The following is a 22,521-nucleotide window of genomic DNA, read 5'->3' as shown; positions in this document are numbered from 1 at the left end:
CAAAATCCAGTGTCATCAAAATCCCAAATCACTACTATAAACTGATAAATCTGAGACTCAGAGGCAAATCAGGAATGATCAGAAGTCAGAAATATCAACTGGAATTACAGTGTATGTTAGCTGATAAGAAAACAACATTTCCTTCAATGGGAATGTATCTCCAAACTGGTCATTTTTTTCATTAAATAAAAAAAAATGATAATATTAAATTTTCATGATTTTATTTTTAAAAATCTTATTTTTTAAAAAAATAGGACTCTAAAATCCTGGGCCTTGGCAGGTCATTGGCGGTTGGGATGGAATTTCTAGTTCTCTCTAGGCCTTTTGGAGCTTCTAGCCCTTGTAACCTCGGCCGGCACATCTGAAGCCAGTCTTCAGAGCAGCTTGAAACTCATACCCCTGGCTCTGAAGGTTTTGATCAGGAATGCAGTTGCTATACTCCAGAATGGTGCAAAGCCAGGAATCCCACTGTCCCATCAGAGCTGTTCTGGGCCATACTCTGAGCTACCCCTAAGCCCAAGTCCACATTGGGCTCAGAAACAGACCTTCAGCAGGAGAGAGTAATGGGGGGAAGTGAAGCATCCATGTTTGCTCCCCTGTCCTCCCAGCACAAAGTCAAAGAGGGAAAGAACTGCATGACCTCCCAAGGATGCCCGGTGCCCTGGGCCTACCTGCGGTGGCAGTCTTTGCTGATTTGGATGCGGAAGCGTTGGCGGCATTCTTGGTCTCCTTGTCCTTCTCTTCCCCTCGCACAGCTTTGACTTCAGGAGTGGCGGTGGTTTTCGCTGCTTTTTCCACAGATTCTTTCTTCTTAGGAGAAGCCACTCTGGACACCTTATCTGAGGTATCTTTCAAGGCCCCCGGTTTTGGTGAAGCTGCTGAGGGCTTGGACTTCCCGTCCCCCTTTTTGACAGGTGACGAGGACTTGGTCTTTGTCCCTGGCTTCTTGGTCTTAGTCTTCTCTTTCAGGTCCTTCTTCAGAGCTTTGCCCAGGTTCTGCTCAATGGCCAAGGCCTCTGGGTCGACCATGGACACGTCAGGGTGGCGTGGAGAAGGGCTGCGGTCCTGCATGGGGGCAGGCGGGGGGTCCATGTGCTTGTACGTGACAGTTTTGTCTGTGGGGATGGTTTCTGACTCATCTTCGGAGTCGATGTTTGCATCGGCTGTGATGGAAGGACACTCTTCTGTCTCTGGAGGGACATCAGAGTCGGTCTGGGATGGGGCCGACTCACTGACTGAGGTAGGTGGGGTCTCATCACACTGTCGTCCCTGCTGCTTTCCTCCTGGGGGTGGTGGGGCTCCCCCTGACTGAGTGAGGGGCTTCTCAGATTCTTCAGTGGGCTCTTCACTGGCAAACCACTCCAGAGGGTTGGGATTGATGAAGGAGGGTGAGAGCTCTGTCTTGGGATGCTTGTACTCACAGGAGGACACGAGGCATAAATCCACATCCTGGCGGGCCTCTGAGGGGGACTTCTTCTCCGCAGTGTAGCAGCGATCTGAAGTCTCGTAAGAATATGTAGATGCCTGGGGGGTTTTAGTAATTCTCTCCATCGTCTCATAACAGTATGTAGAACTATCAGGGCTTCTGGCTGTTTTTGTAGACGTCTCGTAGGAGTAACTTTCAGATTCAGGGAAGCTGGAAATTTTCTCAGTGGTCTCATAAGAGTAGCTGGCATCCCCAAGTGTGTGGCCACCCTCCTCAGAGTCGTCGTAGCCATTGCTGATGTCATCCAGGAGCCGTCTAGCCCTCTCGGTCTTTTCATAGCTGTAACCGCTCACTTCAGGGGTCCGTGTGGTCTTCTCACTTATCTCGTAAGAGTAGCCACCCTCTTCAGGGGTCCGTGTGGTCTTCTCGGTGATTTCACAGGCATACCCACCATCTTCAGGGGCCTTGATGGTCTTCTCAATGGTCTCGTAGGAGTAGCCACTGTCACAGGCAGATTTTATGGTTCTCTCCGTCTTCTCATAGTAATAGCTGCCCATATCTGGGGTTCTGGAGGTTTTCTCAGAAGACTCATAGTCATAATCTTCTTCATCTGGGGACCTGGTGGTTTTCTCAGACTTTTGATAGACATAGCTAAAGTCACCAGGTGTCTTTCCTCCATTGTCATTCTCCATGCCAGATGTGGCCAAATCTCTATTCAAGGCAAGATGATGTTGCATCGTATCAAATAACATGGAGGCACGGTAGCCAAAGGGCTCTGCAGATGCTGCGTCTATAGGTGGAGATGAGGAGGTATGGCAAGCTGTTGTGTTCTCTTTGACGGCAGAGGTAGAATCTGAAAAACCAGGTGAATATAAAGGAGAGGACTCTCGTGGGGTGAGTGGAGAGATATCAGATTTTGGAGAGAGCTTCTCTCCTTCCAGACTTTGCTCCTTCTCAGAGGTGAGTGAGGCATATAAGGACATCTCTCTGGGAGGAGCAACATCGGATAGAGTTTCTTCTTGCAGGGGAGAAGCTATCTGAGATGGGGTATGAGCAGAAGAGGTGGATGGGGAGGCCTCCACCTGAGACACTGAGATGAGCTCGGAGAGATCATTATCTTGGGTATAGGACTGCTCCTCCGTTGGTGGTATCTTATGTGATAAACTGGAGTCTTGCATGTCAGAAGGACTATAGTCCACTTCAGTTGGCCCATTTTCAGTGATGTGAAGCATACTTGCACCCACCGCAGGGTGATCTGGAGACTGTCGACTGAAGTCCATAGCAAGGGAGTGCTCAGGAGATTCTTGGCCAAACTCAATAGACATTGAGGACTGTTCCGATCTGTGATCTTGAACTGGTGTCCTGGATTTGGCTGTCTTGGGGGAAAAATCTGGAGGAGAAATTGACATTGGTCTTGGGCATTCTTCTTTAGATGGAGACATCTCTGTCTCCTGGAAAGTGGTAGGCGTTTGCACAACAGACACTGAAAGGGAGTCATCGACTTCTGTGGAATGTGGGGAGCCAACTTCCGCATGCAGAGAAGGAGACACATCATCTGTTGTTGGTTCCGGAAATGAGCTCGTAGCCACGGAGGCGGTGGAGACCGAGGCCACACCCTCCATGTGAGAGTAGGTGTCTTCTGCTACACCCTCATCAACAGGAGTGGCTGACTTGTCTGAGACGGTGCCTTCAGAAATGGACATCTTGGTATCTTCTTTGAAAGATCCAAACTGACTGACATCTATTTGGGTTGGAGAGACATCTCCTCCCAATTTCCTTTCATCCAAAGCCAGTGCTGGTTGAGAACTCATGGCTTCAACATCATCGGTTTTCTTTTCTGGACCAAAGTCTTCCTTGATTGGGGTGAAGTCTGTACTTCTGACCTCCTGTTTGTCTTGGTAAAGACCAGGGGACGTCATTTCAGAAACTGGACTGACTTGGTCTGCAAAGTCTTGTTTTCCATTCTTTCCTTCAAAGGGGCTTTGGGCATATCTGCCAAGAGCCTTGTCATCAGCACTGAGAAAACTTTCATATGCAGACTCGGATCCAATCAGGGGAGGGCTGCGTAAAGGAGACAGGACTTTTTCCATAGGCGACTCTGAGTCAGGCACGGGTTCATCCATGGGGCTTATGGAAGCCCTTTCACTCTCATCTTTGGCATCACTGAATTCAAAGCTCACTGGCACTGCTGCTGGCTTTTCAGTGACCTCTGTAGGGAGGTGACTAGCTTTCTCCTCGGTGGGAGATTGGTAGTAAGGTGTGTGGCCGGCACTGCCAGTCACAGACTGCGACGGAGACACCACTTCCAGAGTCTTCTCCTCAGGACTAGCACAATGTTCTTCAACTACTTCCTGGGTCACCTCAGGAGACACAGGGACCACTTCGGCCTCTGTGGAGACTGTAATCTCATTGGGCGTCAGAGAGAAGTTCACACTACGTTCACCCAGGGGGGTCTTCTCTATGGGTGACGGCGGAGACGGACTCGAGGATGGACTCTTGGCTGGGCTAAGCTTCTCATCCGAAACCGGGGAGACGATATCTTTGATCTCCAACGTGGTACTCGCTTTCACCTCTTTCTCTTCTGAATAGTAAGCATCACGTAGAGCAGATTTGCTGAATTTGTCTTCCTCCATGGAGGAGGGTGGGGATATGGTGGAGGCTGAAGCATTATAATCCTTGCCCTCGGTGGCATCGGTTTTTGACCCATCGGATAATCCGTTGAATGGGGTGACGGTCGTTTTGGAGTATTCCTGAGAATACAGTGAAGACTCGTATTTGGTGATGTTTATGAATTCCTGAGATGGCGACTCTGTCTCTTCGTTGTTGGTCTCGTCACTCATCACATCGCGAGGAGTAGACATCTCATCCATGGGGGTGGGCTCGCTAGATATCTCAATGGTAGACTGAGTGTAGCCAGAGGTGGCAGTGAATTCCTCAGGCTGGTCTTCTCGATTCTCCTCATCAGAAGCAGTGGCCTCACTCTCTGAGCCTCCAGGTAGAGTCTCATCGTGAATTGAAGACGCAGGTTCTCGGCCAGGAGACTGGACTCCCGGTTGCTTGGCTGATGTGGTGAGGAATCCATACTGATCCTCGGCACCCCCAGCCTCCGCAGCCTTGTCAACCACGGCCATCACATAATCTTCAGCTTCCATTTTTTCCGGCTCATATTCATCTCTGGCATCCTCTGCTTTGTCCTCCTCTTCAGCCTCCTCCTCCTCAGATTGTTCAGCTTCTCCTTTCTCAACGGCCTCGTCCATGTCTTCTTCTGCCCGGTCGTCCCCACTGGCCACAGACTCCCTCTTCTCCTTGATGTGCACATCTGCCTCTGCCTTGGCACTCTCCTCATCCTCCGTGGGGCTGTGCTTGGAGGTGCACACGTTTTCCTCACCATCTTCTTCGGGCTCCTCAGCCTCCTCGGTTTCTGCCTTCTCCTCATAATCTCCCGTCTCCGAGGACTCCTCGAAACCAGCTCCTTCATCTTCAAATTTTTCAATGTCGTCCACCCCCGGTTTCTCGACCGGCTCCAGCTCTTCCGGAGTTTGCTCGCATTCGCCCTCCCCTTCAGTGGTGGTGATCCCCTCATCGGGAGACTCGGCAGAACCTTTGATGACTTCTGTCTCTTTCTGGAGGACGTAGGCGTCCACTGGCTCGGTTCCCTTCAGTTTCTCTTCGTCTTCGATGAGTTCCAGCTGGGGCTTGATGTCCTTGGCTACATCAATCTCTTCCGCCTTTAGCTCTTCAAAGTCCTTGGTGAGATCCTCAGGGGATGACATAAGAGACCTCTCGGCCTCCAGTTCTTTGGCAGGGCCGGTGGCTGCTATCCCAGCCGCTGCCACAGCGGCTGCCGAGGTGGCCACGGCGCCGACCGCTGCAGCTGCAGCCTCGGCAGTCTTGCCCTCCTTCTTGACGACTTTAATCTTCCCCTTCTCCTTTGGCTTCCCAGCAGCTGCAGACTCCTTCTTGACCGGCTCTTCCTTCTTGGTTACTTTTGGTTTTAAAGCCGCTGGTTTTTTTGCTTCAGAGAGGGGCGTCGATGGTTTCTTGGAGTCCTTAGAGAGTTTCTTGATTTCTTTTTTGGGCTCCTTCTCCTCCTTTTTCATGTCCTTCTTTTCTTCCTTCTTCCCTTCCTTCTTGGCATCCTTCAGTGGCGTTTCTTTCTTAACCTCTTTCTTGGGTTCTTTTTTCTCTTCCTTCTTGACTTCTTTCTTGACTTCCTTCTTTACCTCTTCCTTTTTGGGTTTCTCCTCCTTCTTGACAGGTGTTTTGTCCTCCTTTTTAGCCACTTCCTTCTTGGGCTTCTCCTTCTCCTCCTTCTTCTCCTCGGGTTTGGTCTTGGTCTCTTTTTTCACGATCTTCTCTTTGGCCGTCTTGGGCTTGACGTCCGTGGCTTGCTTCTCGGCCACGTCGGTTTTGGCGGGAGGCTGCTCCTCTTTGCTGGGTGCCTCCTTTTCCGTCACAGGAGGTTTGGTCTCTGTTTTGACTGGCTTGTCTTTTTTCACGATCACCTTTTCTTTGCTTTCGACTTTGGGTGGCTTTTCCACCTGATTAGCTTTTGTGACCTCGGGGGTTTCTTCTTTCGACTCCTTGCGCACTGATTTGCTGGCCACCGGTTTGGCAGCTGGCTTGAGACTCTCTCGGCTGTCGGCCCTCTGCTTCAGCTTTACTTGTTTCACGGTCGGGGTGGGCACCTGGCCCGTGAGATCTTTTTGGGTGGCCAGCGGCTGCTTCAGGAAGTCTAAATGTTTGAGCTTTTCTAGCCCTTCCAGGATGTTGTACTGGGTGCTATTTCCTGGAAACAGAACTCGAATGATTTTCTCAGCAGGGTTTGCTGGATGCCACACGATCAAAGAGGAGACGGACGTCAGGTAGGAAATTGGGATGTCTACTTCTTGACCATTGGGCAGGATCAGTTCAGCCTTGTCTTTGTTGGTGCCAGTCCATTGCTGCATAAAATACTGCATTTCCTTGCTGCTCTTGACGGGGTTAAGCACGTACATCTCAAGCTTCCCCACTCCCATTTTTTGGAAAAGAATGACAGGATCAATGGTATTGCCGACACTTCGGAAGAGAGGCTCTGGTTTCATGGACAATTTGTTTAGGTACTGGAGTGTGAAGCAAGCTTCTTCTATGCTTCTCTTCATCTTGATATTCGGCTCTGGGTTTTTCAGGTTTTCAGGTACGTTGAGAAATACGACCCCTAAGTCAGGGGAGATAAGGTTTTTCATCCAGTCACTGTTGGTGGTGGAACCCTGGGACTGCTCTTCCTCCAGCTCTGCGATCTTCCGCTGCAGCATGCTGTTGATTCCGGGCAAATTGTCATCCCCAATGTGGGTGAGCAGGATGGAGTCCACCCGGTCCAAATGTCGGATGAGCTTCCAGAAGCAGGATTTTCTTTCGGATCCTCCATTGATGAGCATATTGAATCCGTTCACAGCGAACAGGGCAGAATCACCCCGCCCTCCTGGGAAAATGTAACAGCAGGGCTTGGAGAGCTTCAGAAATCCACCCGATGTGGGAGGTTCCAGGATGTCAAAGGGAGATGGGACTTCCACTGATTCTGAGAGGTACTCGGTAAACTCAGAAAGTCCTTCCATTTCTGGCAATATAGAAGCTGAGTTGAGTTTGATATTGATGAAGTCTTGGAGATTGTGTCTGTCAAGATTGGAGTTCTTCCAGTCCCCCTCTTCGGGACAGAACAGGGTCAAGCTGGCTTTGTTGGCAGGATGGGTGGTACTCAGTAACTCCCCAATCTGGGTTTAAAAAAGGAGGGAAAAAGGAAAGAAAAGGTTTAAGTGGCTGTCATTACTGATCCGTCACTTCCATCAATTACCAGGTATTATGGGATCACTGACTGCAACTGGGACCTGCTTCAGAGATGGACTTGGGTAGCCATGCTATTTAAATGCGGACGTATTTATATACTGGGAGCTGAACAGCCTCTGTTTAGAGCCTCCCATTCCTCCCTTTTGCCACCACCAGCACCCCTCCACCTGACACCTGCCCAGTAATCCTTCTCCCATATGTCTTTGCCCTGTAGGAGAACTTCAGAACTCTGCTCCAATTCCAAAACCACTGACCATCTGGGTGATCAGTGCTTCCGCTCCCACAGTTACAAAATACTTTGAATATTCCCCCTGGGTATTTGCCATGCAAAGATGCCCTTTAAAAAAATATTAAATATCACGGATGTGTGTGGAGGGGACTATGTGAGTCATCTCACCACTGACATAAAACCTTTTCTTTTAATCCATTGGGCTTGGCAAAAAGAAAAAGGCCTGATGGACACATCAAAAGGAATTCAAATAATAATGCACTTCTTCCTGTCTCATCTCAGAATTTGGTAGGCATAAAAGAAAAAAGTTTGGTGGGTTTTTTTCCCCCCTGGGACACAAGAAGTTGCAGATTGCCCATTACTACGAAAAAAAATTCCTGGTTTCTGGCATCAGTGCACTCTACTTAAAACATGAGTGGTACACCCAGCAGATCCTCTGTAAATGCAAATGCTTTTATTGAAGCCATAATGATTCAAGTGGTTGGGTAATTATGCAAGCCTGTGGCCAACTTCATTCCTCATTTGCTTAAGTTTAAACCCAAGGTAAGGCCTTGCTCCCATTTTATTTTTTTATTTTTCAGGGCAAACTGGGTGCTGAGTGGCTAAGATCACATTGGACTCAGAGGCTTTTCAACACACTGTTTAGTACTTCCCAAGGACGGGAATTTGGACAAGCAAATCAGGATCAAAATGGTGACTGTGGTTTAATGAAAGCACTATTTTCCTTCTCACTCCATATTAAGGCCATATGTTTCATGGTCTTAGCTTAGCAAATAACAAGGGGGAATCACGCCATAAATTCCAGAGCTCTTTCCATTTCAGCAAACCTCATAAATCAGCTCAGAGTTTCAACTGACAAGTGCTCTGTGGCCTGGATAGCAAATGATAAAGAGGCAAAGCAAAGGTTTTATTTCACGCAGGCATCCCTGGGCCAGTGGATCTGAACTCTTACCTCCTAGCTTTGGTTTCCTCTGGCTCATAACCTCCTGTATATTAACATGACTACCAGAGTATGTGTGGTGTGTGTGTAAGGGTTATTTAGACTGAGCTTTCCTATATTAGATTGCAGAAAATAATCATTTTTGTCTTGTTAGCCTATTAGTCTTAAGCATAACATTTTAGATGAAGCATCACAAAATAGCAAAATAACGAAACTTTTCTATTTTCCTCTAACCTAACTTCACAATCCTGTACAAAAGGAATAAGAATTGACACCTAGTTTGGAAGCTAAGAAAACAGAAAAAGCACATGGCAACTGTCCTTGGGCAAAAATCTCTGCTCAAATTATTTGCTGGCCAAAGCAAACATAAGTACCAGTTATGGTTTCTTGTCCAATAATCAGCATAGACCCTCGTCATGGTCACTATAGCCCCATATAGATTCTCTTAAACCTAATATCCACACAGAGCACACGCAAGCTATGCATGTAAATTTTGTAATACACTTTAAGAGGCAAATTCAGGATAACTCAAATTGCTAAATCTTTAATCATGAATTTTTGAAATTCCACCCAAGCTACAAAGCACAGCAGCCGGGGTCATGTGTATGGGGGTTGATCAATCACTAGCTCTTTTTATGTGAAATGTGGACTTCCTCCAACTTTAAGGAGGAAGTAAAAAGACTTGAGGAATATCTCCCACTTTCCACCTTTTTGCCTCTACCCAGAGAGTTGAATGAAGTGCAGGAAAGGACCCCAAAACAAAATGAGGTTGCAAAGGAGTCTGAGGAGGTCAGAGGGCACGAAGACAGCAAGAGGGGTGGGTGAAGAAAACCTAGGAGGGACCAGGCCGAGCGGAAAGAAAGTCTGCTCTGCTGGTCCGACAAGTTTTTGGTCCCTCTAGAAAAAAAGCGTGAGAGAATGATGAGGCAAGAATGCAGAGACAAGGACTGGAGACGGTGAGCCAGGAGGGACGGAATGGGACAGGGAAGAGGAGGAGGAACACTACATCCTTGAGCTGCTCCACAGAAACGAAGCCCCCGTTTCTCCCTCTGCCCGATTCCAGACCTACGGGCGGCCCACAGGTACCCTAGAGAGTGCCCAGCGCCGGGCCACACTCCATGGATGCTTATTCAACAAACGGATGGGATCAGTAAGGGGAACCCAACAATGGCATGCGGGCTCTGACTGGCTGTTAGACTTGGAAATGGAGGCTTCTTCTAAACAAATTGGGAAAACGTCTCCGTGATATGACTAAGTTTCCAGATAGCAGAAATACACCATCATCGTCATCTCTCTCTCACTCTGTTTTTGGTTTGGTGCTGGGAATTGAACTCAGAGGCTTGTTCATGCTAAACATGTACGCTACTCCTGGGCTCTGCCCCTAATCCATCCTTTGTGTCTTTGTATCTTAGTTAAATGTTAACTAGTATCTCAATTAATATCCTTGATTCCCTAGTATATAGCCAGACTCAGCAGGTTTCATTAAATTGCACTGAATACAGCCAATTCCACTCCTGCCATTTTCCTGGAGTGGGCACTAGGAAGAGACATGAGCCTGTGGGTACTTATCAAACATACTAATTACTCCCCCGGGCCTTATAAAGATGGGTGGTAGACATGACTGGGAGAAATGTTTCTTCGGAGCAAACATAATCTTTTTTGTTAATTATTTTTTTCCTGATCGAATGCAGGCATGCTGGAAGAGGAAGGGCGATAAAGAAAATAAACGGCTTTACTGAAGATGATATTAATGAAACAAGACTTTTATTTCTAAACCGTGGCCTTCTAACTACATCTCCTTTTTTGATTAGGTTACTTGGTTGGCTGATGAGGAAATACTACAGACAGCGTATCTCTGGGCTTTAGCAAAACATTGAACAGGATCTCTGAACGTTGTGATGGCAGAATTAGGTGGATTTACAGCAGCCGTATAAATAGTGCTACTTAGTGTCAACCCGGAGGTCTGTGATCGGCTGCCTCGGGACTAATTTCTGTCCTGCTGCGGATTCACTTGGGAAAGAATGGTGGGGACGTGCTTAGGGGATCAGTGGAGGGCATGAAAACCAGAGGCCTGGCAAAGATGTGGGGTGGCAGAATTAAAGTACTTAAGGAAGCTCTCGATGATGATGGCTAAGTCACCTCTAACAGGGTGGCACTCTAAAGGGATAAACGTAAGGTTCAATAGACCAGCAGGGCAAAGGACAGGATTGGGAGATGTGGCTTAGCAACAATATCCATGGGGGAAAACTCAGGGATTTTAGTGACAGTCATGGATTTATCATGAAGCTAAAGAAGCTTAAATGCCAAGGCCCCTCACTGGCATGATTCCCTACTAAAGTTTTGCACTTAACTGTGGATTAATAATTGTGTTTTCTTTTTCTTTCTTTCTTTCTTTCGAGTGGCACTAAGTGGCTCAGGCTGGCTCCAAAGTCCTGGGCTCAAGGGACCCTCCTGCCTCAGCCCCCCCAGGAGCTGGGACTTCAGGCATGTGCCACCATGCCTGGCTGTTTTCTTTTACTTAATAAGACATTCCCCCAAATTATCCAAATTGCAGAGCTCCTCAAAGGCTGTGCCCTTCCTGGTTGGCATTTAATCACATATGGTGACTGTCAAAGGTTACTTTTAGACTTGCTTAATAGAGGATTGTATTGGAAACTATCAAAGTCATTGATTTTTACAGTTCTAATCTGGTCAGATGACTCCCAGGAAATGGTGTCCAGTTTAAGTCATGACATTTTTGAGAAACTAGATCAAACAACGTAATAAAACAAGTTTCCCCTTGCTGGCTTCATCTCCTTGGCCTTGACTTCTACATGCTAGATCTGGGTCTCTTTGTCTTGATACACCATGTCTCTCTCTAGATCATGACGTCTGTCTTCTAGGTGTCAAATACCCTCTGGGTTTTAACTATACCAGCAGATTACAAATCAATATCTCCAGCCCAATTCAAGTTCCCCAGCTCTGGACTCCCATCCAGCAGTCCAATGAACTGCAAGGTATTAAAACATGACCAGGACTGAACTCGTGAATTTCCCGCACAGCACCTCATCTGCCTTTCCTGACAGAGGAACAGGTTTGAAGGACAGTGACCAAGGAACATAAGGAGCTTTTATGATTAATTTGCGGGGAGGGTAAACTGAGTGTTGTTTAGGGGTATCTAAGACACTGTAGGTGGTAAAGGATTCTGTTCCTTTCTCAAAGACATAAAAAGACAAATAAGGAAACACTTCAACAGAGAGGCAGGAAAAGGCCCCCAGGAGGCGATGACTCGCCACCCTGGATTTCAAGGGGGGGGTGGTGAGTTGACCAGATGGCTGCTCTGTCTGCAAGAGCTAGTTTTGTAGTTGACCTCTAGTGTGAATGTTCCCTAAACCCAAAGCTCAAAGTACATAATTCTATTTTTTTAAACCCTTTATTTGTAGCTATTCTTGTTAAAAAGAAAAAAAAAAAGTATCATTTTTGTTTTTCTAAAATTGTCATTCCTGGTTTCTCTGGAATTGACAAGGAGCACTTTTCAAGGACTAAAAGACTGGAGCTGGACTCAGAGTGACCTCTGGTGCTTTGGCTACTGAGTCATTCTGTACCCAACCCTTTTCCCCAGACAACAAAAAAAGGCAACCATGGCTGCAAAGACTGAATTGTACCCGGGGCACTCTAACACCATAACACGGAGCTCTATTTTTTTTTTTTATTTTTTGAGACAAAGTTTCACTAAGTTGCTGAGTCTGGCCTTGAACTTGTGGTCCTGCTGCCTCGGCATCCCAGGTAGTTGGGCTTACATCACAGTGATTTTTAATTCACTTTGTCTCTGGCTTCTTTCTTCAATGCTCATGATGTCAGAGAGATAAAGGTTGAGTGGCTCTGGTTGGGGCAGGAGGGAGGGACTGGATCTTCATAATCGTCCTCCTCTCCCCCCACTTTCCCTCTCCACCCCAACACCACTGATCTAGTCTGTTAGGAAAAAAAAAATCTAGAAAACTTTTTCCATTTGCATTAACCATTACATTCTCCAAAGTATCAGGATGAGAGATTGTGAGGACAGCAGAGGGGAACATGACCTAGTGTCTGGCCCTGACAATACCTGCCTGAGTATAATGAAGATGTGCACCCTTCAGAACAACCCTATGATTATGAACCCTGGGAACCTGCCCTTCCACAGAACTCTTAATTCTTCAGGTGAGGTGGTTCATTTTTCTTCTGTAGTTACTGGTAAAAATCAGACACATGCCTAGCCCATTGCGCCACAGCTCCACTTCCATGGTCTGTAAAAATGACTTAAATGGTAATATTTTTAACACTATTCTTCAGGTGGATGAAACATGATATCTCCTTATGTAAAATTTTGGCAATGATAAACCCTTTTCTTTACATATTGCCTTTGCTTGGTTTCATGGCAAAAAAAAAAAAAAAAAAAAAGGAAACCAATGGCTTGGGGAGAAACCAACCACTAGAAACCAACTGCAGAAATGCACAGAAATGCAGAAAGGTGTCCAGGTGCAGAGTAAAGAGCCAGAGGTTCCGTGGGGTTGGCTGCCCACCACTGCACCAACTCCTGTCCTCTGCAGCTCTCCTGCCTCCCTGGGACAAGATACTGATAATGTGCATGGCCTCTGAGCTATCAGACACTGCCCATCTGCCCCAGGTACAGCAAGAACTTGAGGATACAATCTTACAAAACAGTCTGTCCTTCCAGTGATCACACATCAATCTCAGAACAGTAGACAGAGCAAGAATTATAGCTCAAGCTCAGGAATTTCAATGCCATTCAGTGATGGTTTACTGGGCCTTTACTACATGTGGGAGCCATGGAGACCAGAATCAATGAGGCATGGAGGCTGCCCCTAATAGCTTGGGGGGAAGACAGATCACAAGCTCTGGAGAAAGAGCCAAAGGGCAGGGCAGGGTGGTGCATGCGGTGCATGCTTATAATTCCAGCAATGCAGGAGGCTGAGGCAGGAGGATTGCAAGTTAAAGACCAGACTTAGCTAGTGAGACCTTGTCTCAAAACAAACAAAAAAGGACTAGGGGTGTAGCTAAGTGGTAAAGTGCCCCCTGGGTTCAATCCCCAGTATCCAAAAAAAAAAAAATGAGCCAAATTTCCATTCTGAAGTGGCAAAGAGATACCAGGTCCAAGAGCCTTGAATGCTTAGAGGAAGGGACTACTTGATGCCTGGGGGACAGCTTTTTGCTTTGGGGAACCAGTGTCCTATGCTTCCAGCTGCAGATGACCCCACACCTTGGAGGGCTGTGGCTTCGAGTGTTAAGTGAAATGTTCATTTTCACAGTCATGTTGTGTCTTGGTCCCCCGTGGGTGGAGAGTGAAAATCATTTTGTTATCTGACCTGTGTTTTTACAGAGGTAAACTAAATGAAATTGGGCAGTTTTCTTACAGCTCTTGTGGGTGAGGAAAAGTACACAGGGACTTTTCCAAGAACCATCAGGCAAAGGGAGATTAAATGCAGAAAGACACTTGGCCTTTCATGACACACAGGAGATGGACAAGCTGCCGTCGCAAGAAGACAGTTTTAAATGGTCCTGGCACCTCCGCATCAGCAGATCCCCAGCTTCTCCGTTTAGAAATCTGCTATCAGCTACAGGCAGGCCCCAGTGATGGTCCTGAACTCTATCTGTAACCACTGAACAAATGGGCTAAATCAAAAAGGCACATTATTTTGGAAAGTTTCTCAGCCAGGACAAATTCTCAAGTAGAAATAAACAAATTCAAATCTTTCATTTGATTTCATCAAATACTATTAGCTTCCTATAGTTTTCAATACTTCATAAGTATCTTCCTCGAGTAAGATATCTTTCTGAGAAATATTAATGATCCAGCTCCATTTTAGCTACTTCAACCATCTTTTTTTGGGGTCACAGACATGCCCCATTTTCCTATATGCCTCCCCTTCCAGAGCCCTCTCTCTTTAGTGGACTATTTATACAGCCCAAGTTCAAACACTGGGATTAAAGCAAAGAGAAATAAAAAAATAATTAGGCCAAGGAAAGTAGCACAAATATTGAAAGAGATCAAAACAGGGACAGCCTACCAAAAGCTAAAGGGATCTTCGAAGTATTCTTGCAGAAAACTGGACACCTGAATTTTCTATTTGGCTCTGCCATTCCAAGTCTCCCCATTATTTCTGCTATCTGTAAACATTTTTTTTTTTTGTACTGGGATTGAATTCAGGGGCACTTGACCACTGAGCCACATCCCCAGCCCTATTTTGTATTTTATTTAGAAACAGGGTCTCACTGAGTTGCTTAGTGCCTCGCCTTTGCTGAGGCTGGCTTTGAACTCGTGATCTTCCTACCTCAGCCTTCTGAGTCACTGAGATTACAGGCATGCACCACCATGCCCAGATGCTATCTGTGAACTCTATTTCTAAACACCCCGCCCCCAACACACACCTAGCTAGTCTCCAGCACATCAGGTGATTCCAAATAATTACCGATGAGTGCTCTAGATTCTTTCCATGATAAACCATAAGAATAAAGTACTTTGGATCACACACAGTTTTGCTTATTTCAAAGGAGCCATAAGACTTCCTCTCCTCTTTCTATCTCCCAAGTGCTTTCAAAGAAGAGCCTACAGCTAAATAATTATCAAACAACTGGAAGTTGAGCTATCCCCAGAAAGGAGCCCACCTCTTGATCGGTGAAGATCTCTATGAAGTTCTGGAAGGAGAAAGAGCCAGACTGCAGAATGAGCTCTCCGGTGTTTTCGAAGCACTGCCCGGTCAGCACGAGCAGCTTGTGTCGGGCAGCGTCGGTGATCATCAGGCGCACCTGAAATCAAACACAGGGAACCAGCCATGAGCCGCGGGGAGCACTGCCACCCGCCTCCAGGACGGGGCTTTGGGGCACATGAAGTTATCAACCAAAGGCGTTCAGGCCCTGGGAGTCTACTTTCTTCCCCTGGGGTTGGTCGGGGTTGGGGCAGGCAGGGCTGAGAGCAGCAGTGGCTGCAGGAATTATCTGCAAACTTTATGGACACAGCCACTGGGAGTTCACCCATCAACACCGTTTCCAAAGTTCTGCTATAACCCAGACAGTCATGCAGTTGACTTTCTCTCCTAGTCTCCTCCTGGTTTTCAAGGCAGCCTTCACAGCTGGCAGGCATGTGCTCCACAGCTGTTCGGAAGTGACTGCTAGCAGCAGGCAGTCTGGGAGACCAGGACCGTCTTGCCAAAATCTCACAGACTGAGTCACCACGTACAGCCCAACGGCCCCCTCGGGAAGGAGAGGCTTCCAGCCAGGGTCCAGGCCAGCCCCTCCCACCTCGGGTCCTTTCCTTCCTAGAGCAGGCACAAGGCTCCAAAGGCAGTCTCCAGTGGGATCTGCAAGGTGCAGGACACTGAGCATGACTGAAAGGCTTCCCCTCAACAGTGATCTTTGAAACTGAATTGCAAATGGTTTGCACTAAAGAACTCTCTGTGAACTTTATGTGGCAGGAAGCCAGCTGTCCTTCAGCAGAAACACCAGTCTGAGCACAAAGATATCTGTTCTGGGTCCAATTCGTGAATGTTTGACACATACTGGGTGCCAGGCATCATGGGAAGCACTGAGGGCAGAGGGCAGAAGTAAACAGACCAGGACCCCTCCTGGCCCAAGGACCTCACAGTCTCATCATGGGAAGACACATGTACCCAAGCAAGTGCTTCAGTCCCAGTTGCTCTGCAGGCAAGCCTGGATTCCTTTTTCAAAATCCTTATTTTTGTGGGCTGCAGTTGTGGCTCAGTGGTAGAGCACTTGCCTAGCATGTGTGAGGCACTGGGTTTGATTCTCAGCACCACATATAAATAAATGAATAAAATAAAAGTCCATTAATATCTAAAAAAAATTGTTAAAAAAAATCCTTATTTTTTCTTGTCCATTCCTCATAGCTGTTCTAGGCAGTCTGCCTGGACACAGATTAATCCTCCAGTCTTTTCAGGTTATAATTACTCCCCGATTCCATTAGTCACAGAGAGATTGCTATTCCCTCACTTTCCTCAACTTTTTTCCTTAATGGATTGTCAAAAAGGTTTTGTTCATCTGAAGCAGGGAGAAGAGAGTCAGAATAGGCTACTCTATAACGGTGAAAAAGTGGAAGCAACTCAGATATCTAGCAACTGAAAAACAAATAAACAAATGTGCTATATCCACATAATGGAATATTATAGAGCCATCAAAAGGAATGCAGAGCTGATACATGTGACAACATGGCTGAACCTTGAAACGATCATGCTAAGTAAAATAAGCCAGATAAAAAGGGCACAGGTTATATGAAATGTCTAAAACAGGCAAATCTATAGACATAAATTAGGTTGTGGGTTGCCAGAGCAAGGGAGAATGGGGAGTGACTGCTAATGGGTTTGGGGAATGATGGACGTGCTCTGGAATTAGTGGTGATGATTGTACAACTTTCCAATAGGGCAAAAATCACTGAATTTCATACTTTAAAAGAATAGCTTTTATGCATATGAATTATTTTCAATGAAAAAAAAATAGAGTATAATCATAGATACTCAAAGTATGGGCAGAAGATATTGCAAATAATGGATGCTTTCCATCTTAAAGCCATCTTTAACAGCTTTAAAATCCAGGAAACAACTCAGTTTCCAAAGTGCTAAACTCTAATAAAGGAAGTCGGAAATGGAGTTATATCAGCTCCTGAGCCTGGGTGACCACGGACTGTGGGCTTCAGCCTAGTTCTTTGTCACAGTGGGTTCTGAAATTCCCAGTTACTCTGACTATACTTTCATATGTTGGGAACAATAATAGCCAACACGCTTTCGTCATCACATGCCACACTCTGTTCAAAGTACTTCGAAGTACCACATTATGTATGCACATTCCGTGTAGGGACTGTTACGATCCCCTTTTCACAGAGGACAAACTGAGACAAAGACAGTAAATAACCCACCCAAAGCCACTAGCTAGTAAGTGGCAGACCTGGGAGTGGGAACCCAGGTGGTGTCCATGCTCCTGACCACTGTGCTGTCCTGCCTTTCAGCAGGGGTAAGGGTTGTGCAGGAGAGCTCTCAATGGGCTTGCATCTCGGGTGCCATTCTTCTCCAAGTTAGGTTCCTGTACACCTCAGCCGGTGGGCTTACAATCAATTTCCTCTGCTATATTCCTGCTGGACTCCACCCCTCCAGCACACACCCCACATATGTCCCCATTCTACACTGTTCCCCCCCCCCCGCCCCACAAAGTATGACAGCCCCAGGAGCATCTTCTATTTGTCCTTACTGGGAGGCGCTGTCTGAGGCGGTGCTGATGCAGAGAACCAGCCACTGAGTGCAGGTTAAGGAAAACCCCTGCACCCAGGATTTCTCCTCCTCTCATGACCCTGGCTGGCCCCCTCCTGTCCAGCCCCTGGAGTCAGTGTGGGAGACCCTGCCCAAGGGACGAATGCTTACCTCAGTGCTGACGGCTTCATCTGAAGGGTTGATCAGGACCACTGTTTCTAGAACGTCACTTCGGTGATGAAGGATCTTTTGTCCTGCAGGCACGAAAAACACACAAAGAGCAGATCTTTAGCTTTTTCCGGATGAAAAGCCTGCCTGCTTCAGGGAAGAATTTCTGCCTCCAAGGTGGCAAGGGGCACCGGGTTCTCTGCACTCTCTGGGGAAACACAATCGGGGCTCCCGATGAAGAGGGTGCAGGCAGCAGGCTCCACCCGGCGCTGGGTCCGTGTGGCCTGCAGATCGGTGACCCCTCACACTCTAGTTTTCATGGTGGGATCGCCAGGCAGCCTCAGCGCCCTAATGGCGGTTTTCTTCTGAGACAAGGCGTGGACGCCAGGAAAACTCAACTGGGGCTCTTGACATTTCTTTTCTCATGGTAATCGGGGATGTTTCTCCCTATCAGCCTTTCTTCTGGTGAGAACTGCGCTGAGATTAATTAGGAGCCTCATTGTGAAATGAATGACATCCAGAAACCCGGACTAACAATTAGCCCAACAACCAGAATGGCTGTCTGAGGCAGGCTCGCAGTCTGTTGGGGGATTCCTTAATTAATTCACTTGCTCATAGAAAAGTGGAGAAACTGTGGGCAAATGAAAAGGGAAGAACAACCCTCCTGCTGGACAGCGTGGCCAAATGGCCCCCCTAAAGACAAGCAAGGTTGACGGAGAATCAAGGTGTGTGGGAGGACTGAAGCCCTGCGGGACCCAGCTCCACATCCCAGCCTTCCCCCATCTCACAGGGTCATCCTGCGGCTGAACAGCCCTCCAGCCAGGGTGGACGGAGGTTTTTGGCGGCCTCAACACCCCCCCCCCCTTGCCAGCCAGATGAAAGCCATCAGGGGGTGTACAGCCAGAGCCGGCTGTGTGTGCTCTGCCAGCTGATAGAGAAGAGGGGCATCCCTTGGAAAGTCGGGGGGAGACACGTGGTTGGAGGGTAGATAAGAATGCATCGGCTGCTTGGAAGCACAAGGAAGCTTGGGCGACACGAGGAAACGGATTGGAATCTGAGCGAGGAGGACACCAACCGAGAGAAATAGAGAGGGGAAAATGACCAGAGGCAACTGTTTTCCAGACAAATAGCTTAAGTTAATGTTCTTCAAAAAGCTAAAACAGAATTATCAACAACCCAGCCATTCCCTTCCTAGTGGAATGGAGAGCAGGGACTGAAATGGGTGCTTATACACCAATGCTAATTACAGCATTATTCACAGCAGTCAAAAGGTGAGACAACCCAGATAAAATCCGTACGCACAGACAACAGAATACCCACTCACCGTGGAAAGGATGAAGTGCTGATAAAGCTACAACATGGACGACCCCAGAAAACATTATGCTCAAAGAAATAAGCCAGACACAATGGACCAATACATGATTCTGCTCCGATAAAATAGCTGGAAGTAGCAAATTCACAGAGAGTAGATGAGAGGTTACCAGGGGAGGGAGCATGAGAGATTATGGGTCCAGTTTCTGCTTGGGGTGATGGAAATATTTTGAAAATAGAGGTGATTAGTTGTTAGTTAGTCAACTTTGTGAATATAATTAACACCACTGAATTGTACATATAAAAATTGTTAAAATGGCAGATTTTGTTTTATTTATATCTTATTGCAACTTTAAAAATAATTAATATACCAACCAGCATCGAGTAGTAGTATACTTACATGGGTGAATGATATGTTATGCAAATTACATCTCAGTGAAGTGGTTAGAAACAAAGCAAGCAGCCTAGGCACAGGGCCGAGGGTTTTCCCCTTTTCTCCTCAAGGACCAGGAGTCTACAGAGTCTGGACAATATGTTGACATTCTCAACATCGCCATTTTCAAGCTCTCCTCCAACATCATGCTTTCCTTAACAGCTATTATTTACCAGTAAGCCCCACCTCAGACATAGAAGCAGCCCAAACTATGCCACAATGGTGTCCAGCGCTGCTCTAAGACTTCATATATACAACTTTGCTTATAACTGAGGTATCATGATAATTCCTGTTACTGTTGAAGATGATGAGTCTGGAGAAGAAAATTAAGTACCCACCTCACCCAACCAGTGAGTGAGTGGTCAAGCTGAGAAGGCACCGAGGTTGCCTGGCTCATTCCCTATGGAGCTAGTTAATGGGACCAGATTAGGAAACAAAAAGGCACAGGCATCCAATGTCAAAGAAGAGCTAGAGAAAAGGCCAAATAAAATCCGTATGCACAGACAACGGAATACCGATTCACCGTGGAAAGGATGAATAAATGAATAAAATCAGAGATGTGCTTAAAGAAGAAGCCTCAAAGCTTTAGGAGAAGAATACTAATCAATAAACAAGACAAAACAAACAAAGAACTACCTACATAAACATAAGTAAAATTAAGTGAAAGTATGCAGTGCCTTACTCCAAACACCTAAAAATGAAAAAACTTCAAATCAGGACAATGCTACATAGTTCTTTACAAACAAAACAAAACAAAACAAAAAACCCAAAACATAGAAAAGAAAGTTCCTTTATTTATGAATGCTGAATTCTGTAATTTATTGGAAACTGCTTTTGGCTTTTTCGTTGTTTTTTTGTTTTTTACGAATATGTGCATTTAAAGCTCAAGCCAAAGAAAAGCAAATTAAATAATAAGGAAACAATAAAACAAAAGTCAGCAAAACACACAAATCCATCCTCTATCAAGTGGCCTCTGAGTCCCTCCTTGAACAAAGATTTCAGGATCTTTGAAGGCAGGAAGTTGGGTCGAAATTAAGCTACAGTGTGAGACCAAAGAGAAGCAAACAGTCATCTCCCTTCTCATAAGTTTGACCTGAGTACCCGAAGTATCAGGCAGCCCCATGCCGGGGTCTGACCACTGTCCCTGACTATATTCTGAAGGAAATCATAAAAGTAAATGAGTAAGTTCATAGAAGGAGTGCCCACCCCAAGAGACAGTAGTGGTCTCAGAGCCCCTTTCTTTCCTAAGTGATCCTACATCCTGCCCCCAACCCAGCTCACTGCAGCCGGCACAGCCACACTCCATCCCACCCAGGTCCCAGAGGCCGCCTGCTGCCAGGTGCTCCCTGAAGGGGCTTCTTACCATCCTCCGGCAGTTCCCCTCCTCCTTGGCTTCATCAATTGCAAACAAAACAAATGCCATGTGACAGCTGTCGACTACCTCCACTCCTCCCAAGCCAATTTCCAGACCTGTTCACCCAGGAATTCAGCTACTGATGTTCTTCTCATCCATCTTTGGAAAACACCCGGAGGAATGACACCAGCGATGTCCATGCACCAAGATGCAATGGCTGCTCCTTCAACAAAAGCCTTTTTATAGGATTTATTAGGACGAAGGAGGGGACTTAAAAGGAGAGAGGGAAGTTGTGTGCTCTTGTCACGGCTGGACTGTGGGCCAGATTCTCCTCCAGGACAGGGGCCGAACCTCCTGGGCCAATCTGGCAAAGCCACAGCTGGGTAGAGGGTCCTGCAGGCGCCCCCACCCCCGCATCCCCTGGGTACCAGCTCTCCCACAGCAGGCGGCTGTCAGGCGGCTGGGACACTCACAGAGTTGCATATTTGGGGAATGTTTCACACTGGGAAGTGGGCCAGGCATTCTGAAGGAGAGGCCACTACCCTTGCCTGTAAAGGTCTCATTCAGTTGCTTCAGAAAAGCAATTCCCAGGAAAGAAAGACGACATGGTTCCAGCCTCTCCCCACCATTCCAGTGTGCCCTCCCAGCTCACCGGGTGACCATCAGGCAGCCCCCATGAATAGTCCGTCTGAGGGGAGCGGGAGAATGTCACTCACTGCTCTCGCATCAGAAAGAGTGTTCTTCAGGGGCTTCCCCACAGAACTCAGTGTGATTGTGAGGCCTGACCTGGCGGTATGGGGGCAGCCGAGATGGCAGTTATGTGACAAAAAGGGTCTGCTCCACCTCTGAATCAAAAGAGGACGGTCTGGGGACCCCTTGAAGCAGCAGGGGCCTTGCAGACAATGAGACTTTTGTCTGTGCTCTTCCAAAGCTGTGTTTGGAACTTGAAAAGAGGCCTGTATTTTCCAGTTATGGCTGGAATTTCTTTCCCCCTTTTGAAAATCTGATCAATTGAATCTATGTGTCTTCTTAAAGTTAGGCTGCTGAGTCATTTCTGTTTTGCTATATGCAGGTGATTTTGAAATCTCTTAAAGCAAAATGTTGTTTTCTTTGTACATAAGATTCTAGGATGCTTACAGGGTCTCTTTTCCCTAGAGCTAGAGATTCATCTAAACTTGTACTTGTGAGCACACATAAAACAGAAGGTGTCTCCTCAATTTCAGAAGCTGAGGATGGCTGAACTCAGAGACGCACTCGACTGGGAACAGCCACAAACTACCCCCACCACCAAAAGCTCAGAACCTTCTTTCACACCTGGCTGATGCTTTCCTCCCACACTGGACGGGGAACATAGTAGCTGGGAAGTTGTAACATTTCTGCAGGAGTCAGAGCAACCTCCAGCCCTGGGCCTGGGCAGGCAGCTCCTAATGCAACAGTCTGGCATGAGGGAGAGAGAGCAGAGCCACCAAGGCGGCCAGGTAGCTCCCAGCTACCTGGAGCAAACCCTCGAGGGAAAACATAACATTTGAAAGGTTGCTGAGACCTTTCAAATGGTCTCTAAGAGGGTGGTAATTATATGTCTTGGAGATGAATATTTATGTCTTTTT

At 46.9% G+C, this 22,521-nt stretch overlaps 1 protein-coding gene across 2 annotated transcripts in view; it reads right to left on the bottom strand.

The window, feature by feature from the left end:
* Map1b (microtubule associated protein 1B) overlaps positions 1-22,521 on the bottom strand; it is a 105,698-nt gene that overhangs the window by 10,487 nt on the left and 72,690 nt on the right. The window contains exons 1-4 of one of the 2 annotated variants that reach the window (XM_071612496.1): positions 20,924-21,278; positions 17,820-17,902; positions 15,061-15,201; positions 672-7,176 (exon numbers count right to left, since the gene is read on the bottom strand). In XM_071612496.1, coding sequence (XP_071468597.1) covers positions 672-7,176; positions 15,061-15,192 — 6,637 coding nt within the window. In that variant the 5' untranslated portion in view covers positions 15,193-15,201; positions 17,820-17,902; positions 20,924-21,278. Of the gene's footprint in view, positions 1-671; positions 7,177-15,060; positions 15,202-17,819; positions 17,903-20,923; positions 21,279-22,521 lie in introns of those variants that run through there. The other variant, XM_027927621.2, reaches the window with a different exon arrangement.

The sequence above is a fragment of the Marmota flaviventris genome, chromosome 5, assembly GCF_047511675.1.
Source record: "Marmota flaviventris isolate mMarFla1 chromosome 5, mMarFla1.hap1, whole genome shotgun sequence".
NCBI classification, from domain to species: domain Eukaryota; kingdom Metazoa; phylum Chordata; class Mammalia; order Rodentia; family Sciuridae; genus Marmota; species Marmota flaviventris.
The sequence above is the reverse complement of the archived record's forward strand: the minus strand, read 5'-3'. Positions and strand labels throughout refer to the sequence as shown.